This window comes from Podarcis gaigeae, assembly GCF_964106915.1.
Source record: "Podarcis gaigeae genome assembly, chromosome: 7".
Taxonomy (NCBI): domain Eukaryota; kingdom Metazoa; phylum Chordata; class Lepidosauria; order Squamata; family Lacertidae; genus Podarcis; species Podarcis gaigeae.
Window position 1 is genome coordinate 80,043,877 of NC_139683.1, and position 26,038 is coordinate 80,069,914.

The following is a 26,038-nucleotide window of genomic DNA, read 5'->3' on the forward strand; positions in this document are numbered from 1 at the left end:
AAGATTCTCTATTTCTAACATGTGCTACACAGAGCAAAGCTGTAAGTTATGGGCAAGGTTACATATATGCTGAGATTCCACAGGGGTGGAGGAATCATATGATTATATGCTGCCTTGGAGTTTTTAATTTGATTCAACACATATAACTATTATTAATATTAATTATTTTTAGTTGTTATCCTTTAGAAATGTAGAAAATAACAGGATATATTTATCCGAAAGTCTTCAAACTTACACAACCCTTTAAAAATTAGGTAAGGAACCAAATGCTATATAATACTATTTTATAAAGTATTTTCATGTAATATTTGATACTTCCAGCTGATGAAGGTGAATACATCAAATCAGGGCCCTGTCCTGGTTTCTAATCCATAATTGACTTCTGATTTCTGCTCAATGACTGAAATTAAGACCTCCACGATGAATATGGACTAACATGAATTTATCTCCACTCATAAACTCTTATCTCTAATTCTGTAATGAATTATTGTGTTATACATATTTTTATGAGTTTGAGTTTGTAATCTCTGTTAGAGTTTATAATCTCTATTTGAGTTCGTAATCCTTGTCAGAATACATACTTTTGAATGGATTAGTTTTTGTTACTATTGACTATTGATTTGCGAGTAGGGACCACTGCCACTACTGAAACTTACATTGGCTTGAGATTCCACAGGGGAACAGAAAAACTGGAGAGTGTAGAAGTGGGCATAGAATCCAGTTTCCCTAGAACAGGGGTCAGCAAACTTGTCCACTGGCGGGCTGGATCGCCCGCGTGTGGGAGCGTGCACCCACGCCCACCGCCCTTTCCCCGCTGGCTTTCGGAGCCATGGCAGGGGGGCGGGGAGGCATCTGCGGCTTCCTATTGGCTGCAGGAATTTCCTGCAGCCAATAGGAAGCCGTGGCTGCGTCCCGGAAGTCAGTGCCCATGCGGCGCAACCAGCGCAGCATGCCAGTTTAGCTCCTCATAGGGACTGACCGAGCAGGCGGTTTAACGACCCCCTTAGGCCGTATCTGGCCCAAGGGCCGTAGTTTGCTGAACCCTACCCTAGAACCTCATTTATAAGATGCAAGTGTTGAGGCCTTGATTCTTCTAGGCCAAGCACCTGCATTGGAAAACACAATTGTCCCTCTTTGTTTCAACAAAGGCTGAACTCTAGGAAGCAGGCTACTCCAGACTGAAAGGACAATTCCTTTACTTCATTATCCAAAATGGAACACTTGCCTATTACATTATATAGTCGAATCCTCTGAAATTATCTTTCCCTATTAGCAACGTCGCCTTCAAAATGTGGAGAAGAAAATTCATGCCAGCGGAATTATAAAAATAAGCATCTGACTATAGTGTTAAAAATTACAGCACTCTTGTTATCAAGTTCTGCCATCCTACTTGTTTCTGCACGCTGTCCCGCTGGGTCTCAAATACTATGTTTGCATATATGAAAGAGGGATTAAAACCATCTCAGATGCTTGGCTTTTCCTAGTAATCTTGCTCTATATGGCACATTAGATTATTAAAAATGCCTTGCTGCATGCTCTACCTACCGCAAACTGCCCATTCAACCCCTCTTATCCAGTCTTCATGGCCATGGAGCAGCAAAGTCTTCTGAAACTGAAACAAACCAGTATCCTTATGTAGCACAAATATCTGTATTTTGATGCTCCGCGTTACAGCCTGAGGGTTCTCCTGGATTCAGCTTTGTTGTTATGAGCTCAAACAGCACAGGGTGCCTTTTGGCAGCCTCAGCTGGTTCACGGGCAAGGTCAGAGTCAGCCATGCCCTGGTAACCTCTCTCGAATGGATTACTGTAATGCATTATACATCGGGCTTAATTTGAAGATTATTCAGAAGCTTCAGCTGGTACAGAATGTAGCGGCCCAGATTCTAACAGGCAGAGCTTATTTGAGATAGCTCCAATGGCAGCCTCTCCAATCCAAATTTGATTCAAAGTGATTTGGGGACCTGAAGTACCTTCTCAGATTGTTAGCTGAGGGTTTTCTCTCTGTTCCCTCTTCATTTAAGATGAAGCAGGAGACAATCACAAAGAGGACCATTTTGAACTTGTAGGATACCTTTCCCCAGCAAGGTTGCGTTCTTTCAAGTGCCAGGCAAACCTGCAGGCTTTTAAAGCTTGCTATCTTATACTCATTTACCTGGAAGTAAACTTTGAGAAGGGACGCGGGTGGCGCTGTGGTCTAAACCACTGAGCCTAGGGCTTGCCGATCAGAAGGTCGGCAGTTCGAATCCCCGCAATGGGGTGAGCTCCTGACGGGGTCCCAGCTCCTGCCCACCTAGCAGTTTGAAAGCACGGCAAAGTGCAAGTAGATAAATAGGTACCGCTCCGGCGGGAAGGTATATGGTGTTTCTGTGCGCTGCTCTGGTTTCGCCAGACGCGACTTAGTCATGCTGGCCACATGACCCGGAAGCTGCCTGCGGACAAACACCAGCTCCCTCGGCCTATTGAGCGAGATGAGCGCTGCAACCCCAGAGTCGTCTGCGACTGGACCCAACAGTCAGGGGTACCTTTACCTTTAAACTTTATTTAAGTCATTGGAACTTACTTCTGAGTAAATGTGTATAGGGTTGCACTGTTTAACATTTAAAAGTATTTTTGAAGGCATTTTGATATTTTTAATTCTGTAAACCACACTGAAGCCAAATTCAATGAAGGGTGGTATATAACTAATTGGAATAAATAAGCACATCGGTCACCATGAGTTGGCAGGCATGCTGAACAATTCCACACACACAACCTGTCTATGATGAATGCTAGCATTGATGTCAATTAACACAACTAAACCCAAAACACATTATTTGTCTAAGCTCAAAATCCTCCTAATAGAATGGGATATAATGGGATATAAACAAATCAAAAGACATTTTGAAAATTCAATATAAAGGCACAGCACAGCAATATTTGTAAACACTTCTCCTATGTATTCAACTTCATTTTTCCTACCTTCATTTTCTCCCCACAAAATCACAGTCACAACAAAACACCCAAAAAATGACATACTATTCATGGGATAGGAGACAGAAGCAATAGTTACCTGTCCATCCTGCTGCACATATAAATGAATTTTGCAGTCATCCCCACCGCAAGCCAGTACCGGTACTGAAATGGCAAAGCAGTCAGTCGAAACCTGCTGTTTCATTATTATTATTTTAAACAGAAAAATAAAATGGACACAAGGGAGTACACCACATTTACTAAAGGAAGAAGAGAGCGAGAAAGAGAGGGAAGGAGGGAGAGAAGGAGCCTAAGGCTGCAATCCTATGCCAAAGTACCAGGAAGCCAGCACACCTTGAATGCTCTGGGTCTTACTTCTAAGGGTGTGTTACACAGTTCCAGGACTATAAAAAACTCATAATCTGTAGAATATCCAGTGCTGCAGTAGTTATAATTTCACAAATTTCAAAAATAAGGAATTAAGCTGCTCTCCACACTGCTAAAAGTCAAATTACAAAATTTTCTGCCTTCCTATATTATGCTCCTGCACTAATGTATCTATTTACCCTAGGGCAGAGGGTGGCTTTCTGGATCTCCATAAACAGCACCATGAAACACATGCTGAGCCTGGGATGAAGATAATATATCAGGATTGTCTATGCATCATTCCAGTGTTTTGGAAATCCAACTCCTATGAACAGAATCACTGTTTTATATGCAGGCAACCCACATAATCCCAGTACTAAAAGGTACTTTAATACAACAGGTGAATGGCAACTCCTAATTGATCCTGACACAACACCAATAACTTCCCAACATATTCACTTCCACTTCAGCAATCACCTGCTCATCTGCAAAGAGTTAATTTCATAGGTATTTTCTCAAAAAGGATAATGTATAGATATTGACTTCAAAATACAATAGGACTTAGAAGCAGACATTTGCTACTAAAGACATGGGTCAAAGGGAACTTTAAAACGCATCATTCTGACAAGTCTGATAATCCCAAAAGTCAGTATTGATTTTGGCATCAGGCATGGTGGATACAATCACAAGCATCCAGCTGAGCTGAATTTATTTGAATGGGCTCTCCCCCAGACCCTGCACCACAATCCATTTGCAGCAAACATAGGGATATTTGGTTGCAACCATAAAGGAGGTACCATTTTCCAATAAAACACACAACATCTGGGGCAGATGTCCCTCCTCTCTGTTCCATCCTTCCACTCAGCAGTGACGAGGTAAGGGAGGGGTGTGAACAAACCTAAAACTCCTGCATCACTGAGAGGCCATCATTTAAAGACACACCAAACAATAAATTGTTTTGTTACCATAACACCATTAATGTGCATGGTGCTTTAACAGAGTAATAACCAAAAAGGCAGGGGCCTGTCCCAAGGCACTTGCAACCTAACATTCAACACATGGGAGACAACAGAGAGAAGGGAGGAAGGTGAAAACAAACGGAGGGAGAATATTCAGCGTTTAGGGATAGAATCATAGCTCAGATGACCGACTATGCAATTTTTGCTTGCATTTATTCTCAAAACACTGAATAGAAAGCTGAAAGTGGAAAAGTAACATTCACTATCTCCTTTGATATATTTACCAATAAATGTGGTGCACACAAGAAAGAAAGAAAATATCCTCTAAACATATTGAGCAACATGGCAAAGAAAGCAGTACTGAAGTCAAATTAGTGTCAAGTCACACTGGTGTGGGTGGGTGTGAAAATGGGAACTCACAGGAGCAGATATTAGGAGCCCAGTACTGCACTTTTGAAATATACTTTAAAACAAAATGTTTGAGTCAGTCTTCAAAATTTGCTGCCATCCATCAACTACATCGACTAAAATGCTTAAGACACCAGTTAAGCATCCCTTTAAATGATTAAACAGTTTCACAGACACACTTACCGTTGCTGTCTGGCAAGAAGGACAAAGAAACACCCATAACAAATCCATTTCCAAACAGCAGCGTCTGAAGACATTTAACTGAGAGGGAGAGAGAGAAAGAATAGTTTTGCACACCAGCAGTCAACATGACAGACAGCCAATGTAGAACCAAAGAGATAAGATGCTAATTACAGCTACAAAGAATTAAAACTCACCCAAGATTAACCTAAAGGATTATGCATCATAAAGAAATGCAACAGAGAAACTGACTCAGGTATAGAAAAACTGATAAGGAGAGATTACAGTAGATCAGAACAAAAGAATTCACACTGACCTTGGCACATTGAGAGGTGGTTCCTCATCTCAGTGGGACAAAATTCATCTACTTCCCTTATTATAGGAAACAATTTTAAGGGCTAGTGCATTGTGGCAAGTAGCAAGGCAAGTGACATAAAGGTTCAGCATAACACAACGTAGCTATCGCCTTTGCCCTTACTTTGTCAAGATGTATAGTTTGTGGGAATCCCTTGCAGATGACTACAGTGCCTGGAGACTGACAGTCAGGTCATGGACCCACAGCAGTGACTAGAGGAGGAATGACTGCTGGGAGGAGCACAGAGGGAAGAAATGCCATGGTGCATCTGCAGCAGCACAACCGGACACCTTCATCTGCCCCAGCTGCAACAAAACATGTCTCTCCCATATCTGCCTTTACAGCGACAGCAGGCACTGTAACTTTCCAATCGTTTGACTTCACCCCCAAAGGCACACTCTTCCATTGTCACCCAGGGCAGATGAATGTCGATAACATCAGATATTGAAAGTACTTAAGGTCTGACCTTATTCAGGTGTTCAATACTGAGTGTCCTGAATGCTTGAAGAGGCTCTCTAGAATATACAAGCTAGCCCCTCTCCTAGATGCTGAGGCACATACCAGCCATGACTCCTAACTTGACCTGCCTGAAGTGGGGCATTCATGTATGGAGGTACACACACACAAATAGGGCTCCAGGAGGGATCTGGGGTTGTTTTTTTTGTTCAGGCTATGGGTCCAGAATTCCATTTCAGTATCAGCTACCCAGATGCCTTGGAAGCTCACAGGTACAGCAGAAAAGTAATTGCCATCCCCTATGGCTTATCCTCAATCTCTAGCACTTAAAGGTACAGTGGTACCTCAGGTTACATACGCTTCAGGTTACATATGCTTCAGGTTACACACTCCACTAAGCCAGAAATAGTGCTTCAGGTTAAGAACTTTGCTTCAGGATAAGAACAGAAATCGGGCTCCAGCGGCGCGGCGGCAGCAAGGGGCCCCATTAGCTAAAATGGTGCTTCAGGTTAAGAACAGTTTCAGGTTAAGAACGGACGTACAGAACAAATTAAGTACTTAACCCGAGGTACCACTGTATATCGTTTCTATTAGCTATCATGGCTAATAATCATTAACAGACCTATCCCCCCCAGAATTTGCACAACATTAATTTGTCCTCCAAGTTGATGAAAGTATGGCTATGATTTGTGTTTGTTCAGCACGCCTAATTATAATTGAGAACTTCTGTTCTAACATATCCTGAATACTTTCCTAACTTTGACTATGCACTGGACTGCCACTTTTCTGCTATTTTAAGCGTTTTTATATCACTCTTCAGTTATATTCCCAGCTAACTTTACAAAAAGAAAACAGACACACCAAAAACTATTTAAAAAAATGTATTTTTGCTAGCTAGACAACTGGTGGCTATTCGAAACCAGTGTATTCCAACTGGAAGAAATCCAGATTCTCCTAAAGATATGGATACATATCACTAAACTTTGCTACATGAATGTGACTTCTTGAAAGAATCTCTTTACAAAGCACAATAGAGAAAGTTACCTTCTGTTCCTTGTTTGGACCAGATTCGCACAGTAGAGTCAGAAGCTGCAGAAGCTAAAAGTATATTTAACTCTCCTGTAGATTCATTCCTCATGTATACAGCATCCAAAGAGCAAACTGCTTCAGAGTGGCCTTCAAGACGAGTGCAGTTCACAAGCTAAACAGAACATTATAAGATTACACAAAGGACAAGAACCTTGAAGTCCAAATCAAGCTGCCATGCAAAGTGTGCAGTTTTCAGAACTGTCCAACTACGGAAGTGCTAAAAACTATAACAGAAGTGAAATACAAAAGCTTTAGTTGAGGACACTGGTAAGCAAATTACATTGCTCTCGTTTTTGTCCAGGGCATTAGAAAATATGCACTTTATACAACATTCTATTTGTAATCTACGCTGTTCTGTGTTCTAATAAAAATTAGAACTCTGTTAAGTTCACAAAAAGCAACATCACTGGGTTTTTCCATCCATTTTCTAAAGCTACTTTAAATGGCTTGGTCTATGACAAAAATAGTAATAATTAAGGTTTAAACTAAATTGAACACAACGGAAAAGCATTCAGGCAGAATAGAAAACAACTGAAGGGTAATACTGATTAAAATAATTTTATTCCAAATGCTATCAGAAGGGTCATTTAATTTCACCTCCTGTATAGCACAGGGCAAATCCAATTTGTTTTCTGTGGAGTCTTCCAGGTTCCATTTAGTTTAAGCATTTCTTTTTATAAGAGAGTCTAATCTCACTTTAAAAAACTATAAGCACTTGACTATACCAGTTCACTTAGCCTTCTGTTTCACCAGCTAATAACACTTTTACAGTTAAGTACATGAAGTGCTTGGCAATCATTGGGATTGTGGACATACCAGCCGTTTTTCCTGGAATATATCCTCAAAACAGCAGGCACAGCTTATACCCCATCCTAATGGTATTTCTGATTAGGGATCTACTTCTAGGTGCTTTTCCAGGCAAGGTAGTACCTCATTAAAGAGGCATGTACGTCCACTGCCAGCACATTGCCTTCTTCAGTCTGTATATCAGCTCAAGATAGTGAGACTTCGGGGTGCCATTTCATATTCAAGATACAGTCACAAGAACATTCATGGTTGTGGAAGAGATTCAACCACACTGCCTTCAGATTTCCAAGGAAGCATCCCAGCAATTTGTTTGCTCACAAAGAATTCCTGTATTTCAGCAAAGGAATTTACCTTGCCAGGTGGATCAAAAGTTGTCTACTACAAATAAATAAGACTCATGTGGATACAGCCTTGATTATTCCTCACCCCTCACTGTTACAGAGAACCAAGACTGAACGTCACTGAGATGTGCACTTGCATCAGAAAGGTGATCCATAGTGATATATGGCTGGATAGAACCTCTCTCAAGCCCTCTGATCACTGGTTTCTTATGCTATGTTGTCATAAAAAGCTATTCTTTTTTCTTTCTTTATATAAGTAAATTACAGTGACAAAGGAAATCTCATTCACAATGAAGTAACATTGTAATACTGTATGTCTTCTTTGCCATATCAGGTACTAGGTTCAGGAGAAAAGAAGGAATTATCTCATCATAAAGAAAAAGAACATCACAGGTATTCCAAACAAATTTGTGTTGGACCGAAACGTAGAACTGGTATGTCATGATAGAAATCAGGAGTGGGGAACCTTTGGATCTCCATATGTTGTTGAACTACAGCTCCCATCATCCCTGGCCACTGGCCATACTTACTAGGGCTGATGGGAGTTATAGTCCAGCAACATCTGATATAAATTCTCAGCCTTAAGTATTTCTGGGTGGCACTAATTGTCCAGTCTGTGGCAGGTGCAAAACTTGAAAAGACAGGGCAAATCAGATTGGTGAATTTGTGAAGTGTGTGTAATTAAATATGATACAGTAAACAGGACGGGAGCAAATCTTTTCTTACAAGATGATGTGAGACCTCAGGCTTGGCAGAAGTGGGCAGAGGATGAGGAAAGAAACACCAGCTGCAGCTCACTGCCTGACTTCCAACCCAGAAATCACTATTTAAAGAGCACTGCTACAGCAGCCCTTTTGCTCGAAGATGCTCACTGGTGTTTTTCCTCAGTACAGAGATGAGTGAGCCCAGCAAATCCTCCTCTGTAATCCTCCCTAGTAGCCCTATCAGCCTTAAAGCCTTTGTTTGGACAAGAGGGCAAGCCAGACTCCAGCTTGTTTTGCCTGTAGTGTGGCAGAAGCAGAGAAGAAGCACTGCAGAAACTTTTTACGCAGCATGTGTGGCTTGTTTATGTCAAGCCATAATTTATTTTAAACTATGGTTTAATTGGCAGGCCCCTGAGTTAAACAGAGCTGTGGCATTAAGGCCGAGTACTAGGCATGTATCACGCCTAAATAACCACAATTTCTTCTCTGCTAGGGCAGTGTATTTCTGAGTTTCCTTGTTAAGCACAAAATATGCCATTGACTGCAAAATTCAGCTTCCTTGGAATCTCTGGTTTCATTTTAGTAAACATATGTTTGAAGGCCATAATTCAGCAAATATAAGCATTTAAGTGTGTGCTGTAAACAATGGATGACAAAACCTAAGAATCCAGAGAGATAACTAAATCCGATTTTCAGTGGGATGGGCTTCCAGAATTGATATACCTTCCAGTCTTCCAAAAGACAGCATACATGGAAAATGTTACATAATACAAGCACATTTGTTCAATTGTGTAGAATGTAAACAGGCCACAGAATTCTGTTTTGTTTACAGTGCAATCCAAAGCAAGTTTCCTTGGAAGCAAGTCCCACTGTCCTCAGTGGCACTTACTGCTTAGGAAGTGCATATAGTATTGAAGTCTTAGTATAGATTTCTCCCCTTTACACCAAGTACTACACAACACGTACAATGGCAGATCCTGGAACAGATCTCTTTTGCTTTCATTGTGATGCTCTTAAATTTTGAATCCAGATTACTAGCAATGAATTTGTTGCAGTATAGAATTGCTTAGTACAATAGTTACAGTGGAAAGAATGGAAAGATTCAGAAGTCGTTCTAGTTTTCATTTTTTAAGGGGGGAAATCATGCTTGCAATTGTTTTATTCTCTCATATCACAATCGCTCTACATACCTTCTCATTTTGTGTTTCCCAAAGAATAAGTAGTTTGTCAGACCCTCCAGAAATTAATTCTGTTTCGTAAGCTGTGAAGGGGGAGGAGGGGAGAGGAAGAGAAAGGTTGAACAATGGAAAAGTTGAATAATTCTGATTCAATATGACTTTTGGTTTGTTTCAGTGGCAATCCTTCCCAAAGGTCAAAATCTGCAAATAGATTACTTTTTAAAAAAGCACACATGCACACACACTCTGACGTCTGTAATAATAGTTTCAATTTCTTCCTATGTCCCATCTTTCCAACAGAGGAGAAAGTAGAGACACTTGCAACTCCACAGACTCTCCTTTACTTTACTAGGAATTCACCTGAATTTGTGGTTATCATCAAGCGCCAGATCTCATGTAATTGTAAATTCTCAATTCCCTACACATTTACATTATACATAACTTTTCATTTTCACAGTAATCCTCATGTTTTTAAGACTATAATCTTTAAATAACCTCTTTCATTTCAGGAGTGTTTAGCTCTACTCTTTAGCACTCTTTTAAGCTGCATTTTTGTTTTGCAAATGGCAATATGTACAACTGTAAAATGGTAAAGAGGCCTCACTTTAGACACCATTATACATTATACATTATACTTTGTGCCTTTCCTCCTCAACTTGAAAACTGGATGCACAGGTTAAGCTGATGTTTTAACTTGAAATACAGAATTGTGTCCTGAACATGTTTCAAATTCTCTTGGGATATCTCTATGCTCAAGAAACAATCCCCCAAACAAACCAAAAGTACTCACTTTGTTTGGTCACCTAGGACTACATGGTCTTAAGATATTAAAAATAACATAACATAAAACACCACTGGCCATGCTAGCAGACAGCTGGACTCCTTGCCCTGTACTGTATACTGTATCTTGAAAAAGTACAGGGAGGAATAAATTTCAAATGTAGAACATGCCCACCAGAGGGCACTGCAACAGCAACAGTCATAACCCAGGGAATTCTTCTGGCTACCTAGCAGTGCAGAAAATGCAGATCTATGGCCTGGATTCAAAGAAATATGTAACTATTTCTTCGTTTCTAATAAAGTATTGGACTTGCACTTCTCACACATCGTCCATGACATAAAACAAGTCACGTTTGAAATGGAGTTTCAAAAACTGTGGTTCATAAGGCACAGGAGTCCATTGTTCAAAGGAAGAGCAGGAAGAGTCAAATATCCCACCTGGTGGGTCCAAGCCTGGTGGGCCAAGCATGCTGATGCTCTTTGCACCCTGACTTGTGTAACCAAGGGCACAACAGCTTTTCTTTTTATCCCCTTCATGCTTCCCATTGCCATGTATTATTGCACAAATAAATTAACTGCATCCCCAAACATATTAATTACAACAATAATATAAAACATTTGATAGCCAAGTTAAAGTTGTGTGTGTGTGTGTAAATACACACATACACATATATACACAGCGTATTTTTTGTTCTATAAGACGCACTTTTTCCCTCCTAAAAAGTAAGAGGAAATGTGTGTGTGTCTTATGGAGCAAATGCAGGCTGTGCAGCTATCCCAGAAGCCAGAACAGCAAGAGGGATTGTTGCTTTCACAGCGCAGTGATCCCTCTTGCTGTTCTGGCTTCTGAGATTCAGAATATTTTTTTTCTTGTTTTCCTCCTCCAAAAACCAGGTGCGTCTTGTGGTCTGGTGCGTCTTATAGAGCAAAAAATACGGTATATATAGTGTGTGTGTGGAAAAGAGAGGCAATTGCTGGCCCAGAAGTCCCGGGGGACTTCTCATGTAGCCTGACCATAGCCCCTGACCACTATTAAATGGACATCCTCTACCTTTTATTATGCACCTCACCAACTTTCTAACAACCAACTCTTCTGTGTCTTGGAAAGTACAGGTGAGGTGCGCAAAGTCTCTGTTGCTGTTCACACTGGGCTGGTTCGGACGCAATGCCAAACCATGGGTTGGTGCTATGTGAAGAAAGCCCCGTGAGCTTCCATGCTCCCCACTTATCTCTCTAGCACACAGCAATTCTCTGCCTTCCTTTCTTAAGCCCAAACCTGCCAACTATGGTTTTAACCACTGTGGATTCTGAACTTGGTTTTCATGGAAAGCACAAACCATAGTTTGTCACTTCAGACAAAATGACCCAACTACTGGTTGCCTCAAATTGGAAAGGGAGTAAGAGAACTGTGGCATGCCAGGGCAAATAGGAATACACAAATCCAAAGGTCTCTAAAGGCTGATTTGCACAGCATTAAGCCTTAGTTTGCCATTGTGAGGTCTCTCAGTTTAAGTGCAATACTGTCCACTCTAGAATTATAGTATCTACTGATTGCATTTCAAACCTGTTACCAACTCCAACAACCCTATCCTATACATCTAAAACGGATTGTAAGTTTTGAGGTAAAAATATATTATCAGTACCGATCCAGGTGCATATCAATGGCACTTAAAAAAAAACAAACAAACAGTAGAAATAGGCCTCTTACTCCAATTATACTTACATCCATCTTTTCTGCGAATCCACTGAACACAATTAACTCTTCCAGTGTGTCCATTCAGTGTGCCAACTACCTTTCTTCTCTGAAAAAAAATACACAACCAACATTGTCTTAAGTCATGAAAGCTTGTGGTGCGGTTGAGCAGAATTCTGATAAGGAAAAGTTATTTATCCAGAGATGCTCTCAAAGAGACTATTGCAAAATTCTTTCAGTAACAGCATTAAAAGGGCAAAATATTTCAGATGTTAGAAAAATTTAACCATTCACTAACTGTAGTCAGAATACTACCCAGCTGACTGACACTAGCAAAGCACAAAAACCACAGGCCATATTCACCAGTGGAAACCCATTATTTGTTAAATAGTTACACCTTTCTATTACAGGGTGGGGTTGATGACTCACACCTGAATCTGAATCCAGGTGAGGCGAGTATTTTGGTGATATGGAGCCCTCAGGGAGGACCAAATTTGGAGTCCCCACACCTTAAATAGTTCTTATTTTCATTATAATTCATTTTGGTACAGTTGCTTTTTATGGAACTTCTCGGCAGCTTGAATAAATATAGATTTATCATCATCACCATCATTATTATTATTTAGCACCCGTTTTCGGCTCAGCGCCCTGAGGGCAAAATTTGCCTCCCGCCCCACCCTCAGCATTTATTTCCACAACAATTCCGTTTGTCACAGCTACTTTTTATGGATTTTCAAAGTAGCTTTATTATATATGCTTTATTTTTATTTTATTTTTATTTTTTTGCGCCTCCAGGGTTTCAAACTTGGGCTGCCTCAGCTGCTGTCGGACTACAACTCCCGCCATCCCTGACCGCCGCCCTTAAAAGCTAAGCATGATGGGAGTTGTAGTCCAACGGCAGCCGGGCCTCCCGCGTTCGAAAAGCACCACCCTAGCCGAGCAAGAGCGAGGGGAAAGCCCGCCGCCTCACCTGCGGGTCGTAGAGGACGACCGAGCGGCACGAGCCGAAAGCCACCAGGCCGCCTCTTCCCCAGGAAACCACTCCGGGACCGGCTCGGTTGGCGCAGCAGGCGACATGGCACACTTCGAAGGGCGCCGCCATCTTGTCGCAACCCCTCGCCTTCGCTACGGTAGGTTTTTTGCCTCAAAGCGGCCGCCGTAGAAAAGGAGGAAGGCGGGGGAGGCAGCGGGGAGTTGCCGAATTAGTACCAGCTGATGTTGCTTGTTTTAAAAAAATGTGCATATATTAGATTAGAATAATAAAACAAAACAAAAAGCTGGGTAGGGTCCCTAGAAGCTTCCTTTCCTTGCAGAGTTTTAAATGTTTGGGATGAGTGTCTGGGAAACTGCAAAAGAAACCAGCTTAAATATCTCTTTACTTATTTTTGTAGCTTTTTTTGTTTGTGTTGGTCTGGCAGAGTTGGAGTGATTTTTTTGGAGGGACAGCAAGGGTGTGGAAACTAATATGAGCTGATGTTGCTGGTTTGAAAAAATACACATATATTAAGATAATAATATGAAATAAAGCAGGGCAGGGTCACTAGAGGCTTCCTTTCCTTCCAGGGTTTTAAATGTTTGAGATGAGTATCCCAAAAACAGCAAAAGAAATATTTAAAGTTTAAATACCTCATTTCTTTTTTGTTTTTTGTGTTTTTGGACTGGCAGAGTTGGAATGATGGGGCGGTTCGCTTGCATTTTTAAACCTCTCGTGAGAGGCAAAAAAATAATAACACAGGGAAATGATGATTTGATGAAAAATGCTACACCAGTTGAATTCCTGTCTTTGTTTTGTTTTGTTGCACAGTCTTCTGGAAGGTGCAACGGATTTTCCTCCCCCGCTCAGAAGTAGGATGGCTAAGTTGTAAAGATGGCTGGGCTCCTCTCTACACCTTTAATAATTGGCACCTGAAATTCCCTTTTCCTGCACAACTTTTAAGGGTGCAAAAGCCTCACTTGAGGGTGCTCTGGTAGGAAAGTAATGGGGGGGGGGTTGCTTTGTTTGTGAGAAGACAGTCTTGGAGCACCTTTAAAGACTAAAAAAATATGTTACGGCATAAACTTTGTGGTTATATTACAGATTTGAAAAAAAAAAGCTTTGTATGTTGCTCTGCTTTTCTGTTTTTTTAATGTTGCACAGTTTTCTATGTACACAATATTTGCCTCACATCTTGAGGATCGCAATCGGAGCTGGTGATGGACAGCAACTGAAATCCAGTTTGGTATTTCCATTCCTCTTTCAGGTTGTTGTTATTGTTTAGTCATTTAGACGTGTCTGGCTCTTCGTGACCCCATGGACCAGAGCATGCCAGGCACTCCTGTCTTCCACTGCCTCCCGCAGTTTGGTCAAACTCATGCTGGTAGCTTCGAGAACACTGTCCAACCATCTCATCCTCTGTCGTCCCCTTCTCCTTGTGCCCTCCATCTTTCCCAACATCAGGGTCTTTTCCAGGGAGTCTTCTCTTCTCATGAGGTGGCCAGAGTCCAGCCTCAGCTTCAGGATCTGTCCTTCCAGTGAGCACTCAGGGCTGATTTCCTTAAGAATGGATAGGTTTGATCTTCTTGCAGTCCATGGGACTCTCAAGAGTCTCCTCCAGCACCATAATTCAAAAGCATCAATTCTTTGGCGATCAGCCTTCTTTATGGTCCAGCTTTCTCTTCCATACATCAATTTGTGGGAGAGGTTAACTAAGGGTCAGGGCCTCCGCCTTATTGTCCTTATTGTCACACTTTCCCCAGTTTCCTGTGCCTCCAGGCCCTCCCTCGTTGTGAATCTATAACTTCTCTGTGTGTGTGCAGGGAGCTAAGCAACAGGCATTGCTTGGCAACACCTATTTGTGCTGAAAGAGTTTTTTGGCTTGACGAGGAGGTGTACAAAGAAGTAACGTGCTTCCGAGTAAACGAAAAGCTCCCCATTTTAAAAGGAGTTCCAATCCCATTAGAAAGTATTATGCCCATTATTTGTATCTGTTATCTGCCCAAATCAGATACCTTTCTAGAGGACGCTGTGCAAACAGAATCACTGCTCTTTTCAACTGGCTGTTCTACTATGGCGTAGGCAGACACAGGATTTTCGTAGGTGAGCTTTTTCCTACCTTCTATGCTTCGCTTGCTCATTTTAGTAAGGCTTTTGTTGCAGGAACAGAACCAGGGCTAATAAAACTGAAGTCAGAAGCCGTAAACCAGTGGAAGGCAATAGAGAATACAATGGTACCTCAGGTTACATACGCTTCAGGTTACAGACTCCGCTAACCCAGAAATAGTACCTTGGGTTAAGAACTTTGCTTCAGGATGAGAACAGAAATCGTGCTCCGGCGACGCAGCAGCAGCAGCAGGAGGCCCCATTAGCTAAAGTGGTGCTTCAGGTTAAGAACAGTCCTCCAGAACGAATTAAGTACTTGACCTGAGGTACCACTGTAGACTGATGTTAAGAACACTGTACCCATGTTGCCACATGTGTGATTTCTCTCTCCTGTACTTCCCCCCCATGTTGATAAAAACATCTTGCATAGTTTGTTCCCAGATGTATACGTTGATAACATAGGCTAAAAAGTGGAAGATACTTAAAGTGCTTTGTTATGTGTGATTACATGCAACATTTCTCCTCTTGTGTTTTAAGGAAAAGTTATATACCGTTTTTTGATTGACAGGCTTACATTTTGTCCTCTTTAGGGTATCACAGAACAGGCGTGCAACTTTTTTCTGGCATATCAACACTTTAACCTAGTTTCCTAAAGCCAGTGTGGTGTAGTGGTTAAGAGCGGTAGACTCGTAATCTGGTGAACTGGGTTTGCGTCTCCACTCCTCCATATGCAGCTGCTGGGTGATCTTGGGCTAGTCACACTTCTTTGAAGTCTCTCAGCCCCACTCATTTCACAGAGTGTTTGTTGTGGGGGAGGAAGGGAAAAGGAGATTGTTAGCTGCTTTGAGACTCCTTAGGATAGTGATAAAGCAGGATATCAAATCCAAACTCCTCCTCTTCTTCTTCCTGTAAAAAGAAAAAAAAATCCAGGTATTTATTTGAGGGCCAGGTAAAGTACTCTAACTTTCTCACAAATAAAAATGCAGCCCCAATTTTAAAAGTCCTATGACTTCTAAGAGATCCTTGGACTGTATCTGGCATGTGTGGAAGGGAGGAAAGTGCTGCCAATAATCTCCACAAATGCCTGTCAAAATAATAGATGGTCCTGTATACCTGAAGGAGCGTCTCCACCCCCATCGTTCAGCCCAGACACTGAGATCCAGCACCGAGGGCCTTCTGGCGATTCCCTCATTGCGAGAAGTGAGGTTACAGGGAACCAGACAGAGGGCCTTCTTGGTAGTGGCACCTGCCCTGTGGAACGCCCTCCCTTCAGAAGTTAAGGAAATAAGCTATCTCCTCTTTAAAAGACATCTGAAGGCAGCCCTGTTTAGGGAAGTTTTTAATATTTAATGCTGTATTGTTTTTAACACTTGATTGGAAGCCGCCCAGAGTGGCTGGGGCAACTCAGCCAGATGGGCGGGGTATAAATAATAAATTATTATTATTATGGTCATCTCTAGGATTTGCAAAAAGAAATTGTATGATGATGATGTCACTGCCATTTCACTCTTGCACATGGGAAGAGTAGAGCCTGCCTTGCTAGAGTTCCTCTCCCCCGTACAGACAGGTGAAGGGAACATCAAGGGATCAGCTCGGTGATATGTGTCCTGTACAGCCACACCCTTTGGCTTCCTACAGCCAAGTAAGTATCATCAGTGAAAATAATACAGAACTAATGACAAGCATCTGCTAATTATGGCTGCCTGTAGTACATTAAAACATGTTCTCAAAATCTCATGCTGGCAGGGCACAGATTACCCTCCTGAAATAGAACATGTCAGCTCAGTCAACAAGTTTAGTTTATTGTTAGCTGCATCTGTAACCAAACACTTCTTTCTAAACAATTTCTTGTGTTGGCACTGTGATTTGAAGGATGTCTGCTGCTATTAATTGCAGGACATTGCAAATCAAGCTTTGGATGCTGAATTTTTTGGCCCTGGTTGTGTCATTAGCCTTGTAACAGGCCAAACCTTGAGAAAGAAGTTATTACTCGAGTTAGATGATAGTCCTCATATACACTGGTTGAAATAAAGAGTTTTATGGTGGCACAAATAATTTATACTAAGAACGTCTTGTTCCCGAATGCCACAAATGCTTTATCTCCTGGGGTTTGTGTATCCCAGGCATCTTTGTAACGCAAAGCAATCAATCAGATTACCAGTTCAAATGTGGTCATCTCAAGCTGCTTGCTTCTCCCATATAAAGCTATAAGACATCATAATAAAAAAAAAAAATCTAAGAGTTGTCATTAGCAGGCCAATAAAATCTAATGTTAGAGATCAGGCCATGGTTGTAAAATAGAAAATAAAACAACTTATTTGGAAGTTATTTTTGGTCATCTTTGTTTCTTCCCCCACCCCATAGAATAAAATTTAGGTAACGTAAATCAGGACAGAAAACTCCCTATTTTGTGCTTTTTTTTACTATTGCGGTGTTGGTGTTGTTGTTCGGCATGTTACAGTTTCTCATTCTTTATTGTATCCACTGAATATGTGAACACTTGTGCATAAAAATAACTTATGACAGCAGAAGGATGTTTAGTCTCTGTTTCCCTGACATGGTTAAAATCTTGCAGTTATTTTTATTGCATGCATTCAACTTTGCAAAGTATTATATCCCAAGTTTTGCAGATGCTCTGTGACAAAACATCATCAGTGTGGACATGAGCTCAGAAGTAGTCATATGTTCACAATACAGTGCTCTCAGATACCTGATACAATGCTGTATCTGTTCAGGGTTATTTACAAACTATTTAGGGCACAATCTAGCAAAGCTTAGTAGTTATGACTACACCTCAATTTTCAGTGACAGAATGGGAAATCATTGTGATTAATTTAATCACTCGTTGATTCATTAATTTTAATGGAAGTTTTGTTGTGGCTCACTTTTGCTAGTTTGTGAATGTAGTGATTTGTTTGGAATCTTACGGAGGCTGATGAAATTATACCACTGTATAAGGCCAGTAAATTATAATGACTACTGCTACAACAATTGCATTTATATCGCACGTTTGAGCCTCAGCCCTTGTAGCCCAGTGACAGATTGACCAATGATTTGACTTTCCTCCAAGAAACTCATATTGGAATACGTGTATCCCCCCCCCCATTTTATCCCCACAACGCCTCTTCTCCGGTGAGACAGGTGAGGATTTGAACCCAGATCTCTCAGGTCCTGCTTTCACTGCAACGTCACACTAGCCTCTTACCTTGCCACTTTCTTTAATTTCTGTTTCAGTATGTCATATTCCCAGTAAGTGAAAAGAGACATCCCCACACCCCATTTCCCCTTATATTTATGTAACACATTCCAAGCTAAAAAGCTGGCCATTTTAAAGGGCTCTATTTAGCCCCCAGAAGGGCATTTATATTTGGCAGAAACTTTCAAGAGGCAGGCTGAAATGTGACCCATCCTTTACAGCTTGTTTTTCCTTCTCCAAAATGACAGCCATGTTTATTATTGATTTATTTAGATTTATAGCCCAACTTTCCTGAATGCTCGAGGTGCAGTAATAGTACTGCAATTTCCAAATTAAAGGTAAAGGTAAAGGTACCCCTGCCCGTACGGGCCAGTCTTGCCAGACTCTGGGGTTGTGCGCCCATCTCACTCAAGAGGCCAGGGGCCAGCGCTGTCCGGAGACACTTCCGAGTCACGTGGCCAGCGTGACATCGCTGCTCTGGCGAGCCTGCACCAGCACAGCACACGGAAACGCCGTTTACCTTCCCGCTGGTAAGCGGTCCCTATTTATCTACTTGCACCCGGAGGTGCTTTCAAACTGCTAGGTTGGCAGGCGCTGGGACCGAGCAGCGGGAGCGCACCCCGCCGCAGGGATTCGAACCGCCGACCTTTCGATCGGCAAGTCCTAGGCGCTGAGGCTTTAACCCACAGCGCCACCTGCGTCCCTGTATTCCAAATTAGGAATTTCCAAATTAGGAACGTACTAAGTGTCGTAACTCAAGCTTAGGGAAGCAAAGTTCTTTAAACACCAGGACATGTGAGCCTATCTTTTTACCATTACACCATTTTTAAATGCGACTTCAAAATGTTCATAATAATAATTTTCAAATTATATACTTGTCAGCAAACAACAATAAAAAATAAGAACCTGAATTCCTCTTAAAACCAAGAGGAGTTTCCCAAAGAGTACTGCTTATAGCCATATATTTTTTAAACCCTGTTGAATGAAAGACACATTTGACCATGTCTCTTGCTAACTGCAACCCGTGAATGTTAGTGCAAGACAGAAAGTGGTAAGGGGTGTTTTTAAATAAAGTATGCATACCAGTTAACAGGTTTAAGTATCAGGTGTGGAAATTGTTCAGAGCCATGGATTTAGTTTCTGAACATCACCATTAAAAAAAAATACCTCAGTGTTTCTTCAGTTAGTGTTAGGTGAGAGAGATAATCAGTTTGGTTCATCTTCTTTCAGCTACTACAGTTGTACCTCGGGTTACATACGCTTCAGGTTACAGACGCTTCAGGTTACAGACTCCGCTAACCCAGAAATAGTACCTTGGGTTAAGAACTTTGCTTCAGGATGAGAACAGAAATCGTGTTCCGGCGGCGCAGCGGCAGTGGGAGGCCCCATTAACTAAAGTGGTGCTTCAGGTTAAGAACAGTTTCAGGTTAAGAACGGACCTACGGAACAAATTAAGTACTTAACCCGAGGTACCACTGTACTAGGAGCAACTGCTAATAGAAGCAAGGAATGGAAAACTAAGAATAAAATGCCAAAACCAATATGAAGACATTTTATGGGTGTGTGTTTTTTCCATAACAGCCTAACTATGAAGCTGTGCATCATTAAAATAATAATTGAGAAGCCACTAGTGGAGATATTCTTTTAGAACAACATAAGCCAGACAAATCCTGTTGCTCTGCAACCAAGAGACGCCTGCTATCATTCATAATCATATGAATTATATTCATAATCATATTTTCTCAGCATAATGGCAATTCATGTTTCCACTGTGAATGGAAAGGTAAGGGCCCATTAATGTGCAGGCAGCTTGCCACTTTCCTATTCTGGTTTTAGACTGCACTTCTGGCAATCCATTTGTGTAATGCAGTCATGCTTCAGGCAAACCAGTCATTAGAAACAGGAAGAATATAACACTTTTAAAAATGCTCCAGTGCTTTTAGATTGAAAATACTCAGCACCTGACCGGAAGATCATAGATACTGTGGATTCCTGCATTGTATGGGGTTGGAGTAGAAGACTCTCAGGGTCCCTTGCACATCTACAGGGCTTTGATTCAATGTGGACATAACCGCGAACATAGGAAATTGCCTTGCAATGAGTAAAACCATTGGTCTACCTAGCTTCTCATTCTCAACACTGACTGGCAGATCTCTCCCAGTGGCAGAGCCAGTGTGGTGTAGTGGTTAAGAGCGGTAGTCTCATAATCTGGGGAACCGGGTTCGCGTCTCCGCTCCTCCACCTGCAGCTGCTGGGTGACCTTGGGCCAGTCACACTTCGTTGAAGTCTCTCAGCCCCACTCACCTCACAGAGTGTTTGTTGTGGGGGAGGAAGGGAAAGGAGAATGTTAGCTACTTTGAGACTCCTTAAAGGGAGTGAAAGGCGGGATATCAAATCCAAACTCCTCCTCCTCCTCCTCCTCTTCTTCTTCTTCTTCCCCCCAGCCAGGAGTCTCTACCATATTACCTAGACACACAACCCACGACCCTGTGCATGCAAAACACATGTTCTGCATATATTGTGGCCAGTTTGAATAACACGCAACCTCCATTCTGTAGCACAGGGCAGTTTTTAATCTTTTTTTAAAAAAAATTCCTACCTGAAAATATGAACACAGGCAAGTATCAGTAGCCCTTTTAAAGCTGTAGAAATAATTCCTTAGACCAGAAGTAGTTAGTGACCCAAGCGATGTTTTGGCACTTAGAAGGGCAGGAAAGAAAATTTTATATGAATACAAATCAATAAAGATTTAGTCTGCTAGATTTTGCCACTCAGTTCATTTGCGACAGATTTATACGCTCTGAAGAGAAACCAGAGTATTTCATTTGCAGGGGGATATGGGAGCAGCCGGGATTGAGAATTTGGATGAAACAGGCCATTTGCATCACATTGTGATCCTGTTCCTTTCCTTTTCTATGAAGTTTGTACACATGTTAAGATAATGCAAGAGACTAAAGTAACGTTTTGCTTCAGGGAAAACATAATTCATGTACAGTAGGAGCCTCCAGTGCAAGGATAACTTTGCTTCTTTATTCTGGCACTGAAAAGTCACTCCCAACCCTGAATAACTTTTTTTTTTTGTTGTTCAAGCAACATCTTAAAAACTATCTCTTTCTTCAAGCCTTTGCCACATAGCTGGAGAGTTGTTTTTTTAAGTGGTCTAACGATTAGCCTTCTGCGGTGTTTTTTTTTTTAATGTTATTGTTGCATTATTATCGTACATTGGTTTTAAATGCTGGGTTAGATTGTCTTTTATGTGATCATTGTTGGACAATCTGGGCTCCCTTTGGAGGAAGGTTGAGATACCAGAACATATAATCAGAAAACAGTGAGTTTTCCATAACTCACTAGCACTAGTGTACCCCCATACTGGCAGAAAACGCTGAGATGCTCTTGAAACAAGAGGACTTTGCCCCCACTTGTATTATTAAAAAAAATCCCACTTTAGCTCATGTAATGCAAAAATCTGCACCACAGTTCCCATCATCCCTGGCAATTATGTTTTTTATATATAAAAAAAATCAGCGTGACCGTCTCCTACTTTATTTTTTTACACAGCTATGATATTCCTAAATGTGTAATTGTTTACAAAATATTTTGATAAATCTAGAAATCTACAAGTTTTCCATCTCTAATAATAAAGGGTCACTTGTATCCCGCACAGAAGACAGAGTTGTCAAGTCAGCATTCATTTCCCATTTCACTCATCTACCTATTCTCATGCGTAAAAGGTAAAGGTACCCCTGCCCATACGGGCCAGTCTTGCCAGACTCTAGGGTTGTTCGCTCATCTCACTCTATAGGCCGGGAGCCAGCACTGTCCGCAGACACTTCCGGGTCACGTGGCCAGCATGACAAAGCTGCATCTGGCGAGCCAGCGCAGCACACGGAACGCCGTTTACCTTCCCGCTGGTAAGCGGTCCTTATTTATCTACTTGCACCTGGGGGTGCTTTCGAACTGCTAGGTTGGCAGGCGCTGGGACTGAACGGCGGGAGTGCACCCCACCGCGGGGATTCGAACCATCAACCATGCGATCGGCAAGTCCTAGGTGCTGAGGTTTTACCCACAGCGCCACCCGCGTCCCTATTCTCATGTGTACCTATCTCTAAATCAGTTACTTAACTGAAAATGCTGGTAAGTCAACTGATTTTAATTCTATAAAACACTTTGTTCAATTAAAAAAAAAACCCTTTGGAATGCCACCACAACAAATTACTCTCCCCACTTTGGAAGGCCACTGCTCCAGTAACCCGTGTCGCTTTTTCCTCTAACCTCGTGCGATAGGCGAGGCAATTCCAAGTGTGTTGTGGTTTCCATCGCTCTGCAGTTCTCAAGGCTGCACACTTCTCCCAACTACACTTTGGACCTTCTCCAACCTGAGGAGTCCTGATGCTTGCCTTGCTCCTGGATTCAACTATTGCATGTTCTTAGTCTTTCCCTCCAGTGGAAGGCTGGAGAGCTCCCAACAAGGATGAGTCCAGGTTCCCCGAGATGCTAGACCTGGTGGGTGGCGTTACTAGAGCTGCTTGAAGTCTGAGAAGTTGATGTCAGAAACCTTGGTATCTTAGGAGCCTGAAGTGGAATAGATGGGATATATCATAAAAAGAGGATGGGTCGCTATCCTCTACCTTTACCCAACCCTGTATAAATGAAGCTGCCTTTTACCAAAACAGACTGTCTGTTCATTTGGCCTAGGGACTTGCCTGAGGTCCTCCACATGTTATTGGTCTGCCAAACACTCATCAGCCCCAGTCAATGTGGCCAAGAGACAGGGATGATGGAGGCTGTCAGCATCTGGAGTGCCACAGGTTAGTCACCCTAGCTCAATAGTGCCTAAGTAAAGGTAAAGGGACCCCTGACCATTAGGTCCAGTCGTGGATGACTCTGGGGTTGCGGCGCTCATCTCGCTTTACTGGCCGAGGGAGCCGGCGTACAGCTTCCAGGTCATGTGGCCAGCATGACTAAGCTGCTTCTGGCGAACCAGAGCAGCACACGGAAACACTGTTTACCTTCCTGCCGGAGCAGTACCTATTTATCTACTTGCACTTTGATGTGGTTTCGAACTGCTAGGTTGGCAAGAGCTGGGACAGAGCAACTGGAGCTCACCCCGTCGCGGGACCTTCTGATCAGCAAGTCCTAGGCTCTGTGGTTTAACCCACAGCGCCACCCGCGTCCATAGTGCCTACTCTAGCCTATTCTGACTGGCAGTGTCTTAGCAGAGGTCTTAGCAGAGGTCGAGAGCAAGTGTGGTGTAGTGATTAAGAGTGATAGACTCGCAATCTGGGGAACCGGGTTCGCGTCTCTGCTCCTCCACATGCAGCTGCTGGGTGACCTTGGGCTAGTCACACTTCTCTGAAGTCTCTCAGCCCCACTCACCTCACAGAGTGTTTGTTGTGGGGGAGGAAGGGAAAGGAGAATGTTAGCCGCTTTGAGACTCCTTCGGGTAGTGATAAAGCGGGATATCAAATCCAAACTCTTCTTTCCCAGCCTTCTTCCTTGACATCTTTTTAACCACAGGCACTCGGGATTAAATCGGAGCCCTTCTGCACGCAACAGTCACTGATGGTCCCTCCTCAAGAAGGTACTGCAGGAAAACCGCTGCCTACACACCCTGCAAACTCTACATAGGGCACAGCCAAATGGGCCACTGGTTGCCTCGCAGGCAGGCAGGTAAAGGAGCAAGACCAAGTCAATTTGGCCCCAGTGCAAGTGGAACGCCAACCTGACCTCAGCCATCAGATTTGGCCAGGGGACCAAATGAGAATCGCTGCTGTCCTTTTTCCTTCCTCTCCATTTGCCAGTACTGTGTTTTGTTTCATTGTGATTATTTTATCTGCTTTTTAATGGGTTTGTTTTCAGGTGTTTTATAATTGCAAGCTGCCCCAAAGACGTTTTAGGTGCCAGCTGCTCTCTGGATCACTCCCAAAGGGCACAAGCTATTTTGAGAGCATTAATTAATATTTTTAACCCTGTCTCCTTTTTTAAAATTTAATACTTAAATATTTATTTCCTCTCTTTGTTAGCCAGTTGTCCTTCCTGTACATGCTGCTTAATTCCTGTATTTGCATTTGATTTTTTTTGTTGCTACAAAAAAGGACCTTTTATAGGTAATAATGTCTTAAAACAATGTAAATATGTATGCAGGTGACTTACAGCTGTAACAACAGCATGAACAAAACCAATGATTTCAAAGCAGATAAAATAATAAAAAAATGCCAGCTGGCGATGTTTAATTGGACTGTGATTTTGTTGTCTTTTTTAAGAAGTTGAGATCCTGCAGCCAGACTTGTAGCTAAACGGATAAATTCCATAGCTGGTCTAATTGCAAGCATACCAAAGTTGCACTCTTTCCTAGAAAGTATGCATTATGTCTCAACCCACCCTAAATGTCCATTTCAGCATCTTCTACAGCTGTTGACCATGTACATGTTGGCTGGCAAGGGAATATATATATATATATATATATATATATATATATATATATATATGAGAATTCACTGGATTCCAAAATCCAAGTATGGGGCAAGTACTTGCAGAACCATAGAATTGTAGAGTTTCCCCAATGAGATTAAGAGTCTTATGCTCTACCAACTGAGCTATGCCAGTGAGAGAGCCCCAGCAGATATTTAAGATCACAAAACATGCAGCAAAGCAAAGCATGGAAATATAGGCTATATTAGACCTTTAAAATATGCTCTTCTAAGTTCCTTCCAAAGTTCCCCTCTTCCCCTAGCATAGAAAAAGATCACACATTTGTTAAGATAAAAATTGGTTTACTTACAAACTCTTCAAAGGTCAGGTTCATGTGCTTTTCCATACGTCAGTCGGAAAACACTGGAAGTAAAACTTAGCTGAGGAACTTTCATCACTGTAACTAAGCCAAGTCCAGTAATGGTAGCAACCATTCCTCCATGGTAGGTAATGATGAATCTTTCCATCTCTGCGCATATAAAAGTCTCGCCGCTGTGTTCATATATTTAAATAACGTTCCATGGTCCTTGAGATTGTCCAGCCACTCCGGGATTCCTCCACCACTACTATCAAATGCCTTGGCATCTCCCAATAGAAGTTAAGGCTTTTCGAATGTGACATAATGTGGGGGCCCCTCCAGCTCATCTTCATTCTAGAAGAGCACCCTTGTGTACCACCACTTTCCACTTGAGTCCTTGAAGGCTGCCTGCCACCAGTGACTGGGGTTGCAGGGTGGGCTTATGCATTAAAGAAATACCTGTGGGCAGTGCTTTTTTCTAGAAGAGGTGGTGCAGGAACTCCCTAAGTTGTTGAGGGAGCCAAAGTTGTTGAGCTTTAGGGGGACAAACAACGCTTTTTTGTGGGGGGGGGGTACTGTGGCCGCAAGGGATGCGGGTGGCGCTGTGAGTTAAACCACTGTGCCGCTTGGGCTTGCCGATCAAAAGGTCGGCGGTTCAAATCCCCGCAATGGGGTGAGCTCCTGTTGTTCGGTCCCAGCTCCTACCAACCTAGCAGTTTGAAAGCAC

At 42.2% G+C, this 26,038-nt stretch overlaps 2 protein-coding genes and 1 long non-coding RNA gene across 4 annotated transcripts in view; 1 reads left to right on the top strand and 2 right to left on the bottom strand.

Moving 5' to 3' along the window:
* The window catches only part of ELP2 (elongator acetyltransferase complex subunit 2), a 43,590-nt gene extending 30,191 nt beyond the window's left edge, over positions 1 to 13,399 (bottom strand). The window contains 7 exon segments of the mRNA XM_083749691.1: positions 1,546 to 1,612; positions 3,052 to 3,116; positions 4,868 to 4,945; positions 6,720 to 6,876; positions 9,807 to 9,877; positions 12,298 to 12,376; positions 13,238 to 13,399. Coding sequence (XP_083605817.1) covers positions 1,546 to 1,612; positions 3,052 to 3,116; positions 4,868 to 4,945; positions 6,720 to 6,876; positions 9,807 to 9,877; positions 12,298 to 12,376; positions 13,238 to 13,369 — 649 coding nt within the window. The 5' untranslated portion in view covers positions 13,370 to 13,399.
* Positions 13,400 to 15,129: 1,730 nt separating this feature from the next.
* Positions 15,130 to 26,038, top strand: part of CTNNAL1 (catenin alpha like 1) — a 77,314-nt gene continuing 66,405 nt past the window's right edge. The window contains exons 1-2 of one of the 2 annotated variants that reach the window (XM_083749689.1): positions 15,130 to 15,343; positions 23,238 to 23,350. The gene's annotated coding sequence lies outside the window, so the exon portion shown is untranslated. The remainder of the gene's footprint in view (positions 15,344 to 23,237; positions 23,351 to 26,038) is intronic. The other variant, XM_083749690.1, reaches the window with a different exon arrangement.
* LOC310849495 overlaps positions 22,653 to 26,038 on the bottom strand; it is a 13,218-nt gene continuing 9,832 nt past the window's right edge. The window contains exon 3 of the long non-coding RNA XR_014566929.1: positions 22,653 to 23,114. This is a non-coding gene — a long non-coding RNA (uncharacterized lncRNA). The remainder of the gene's footprint in view (positions 23,115 to 26,038) is intronic.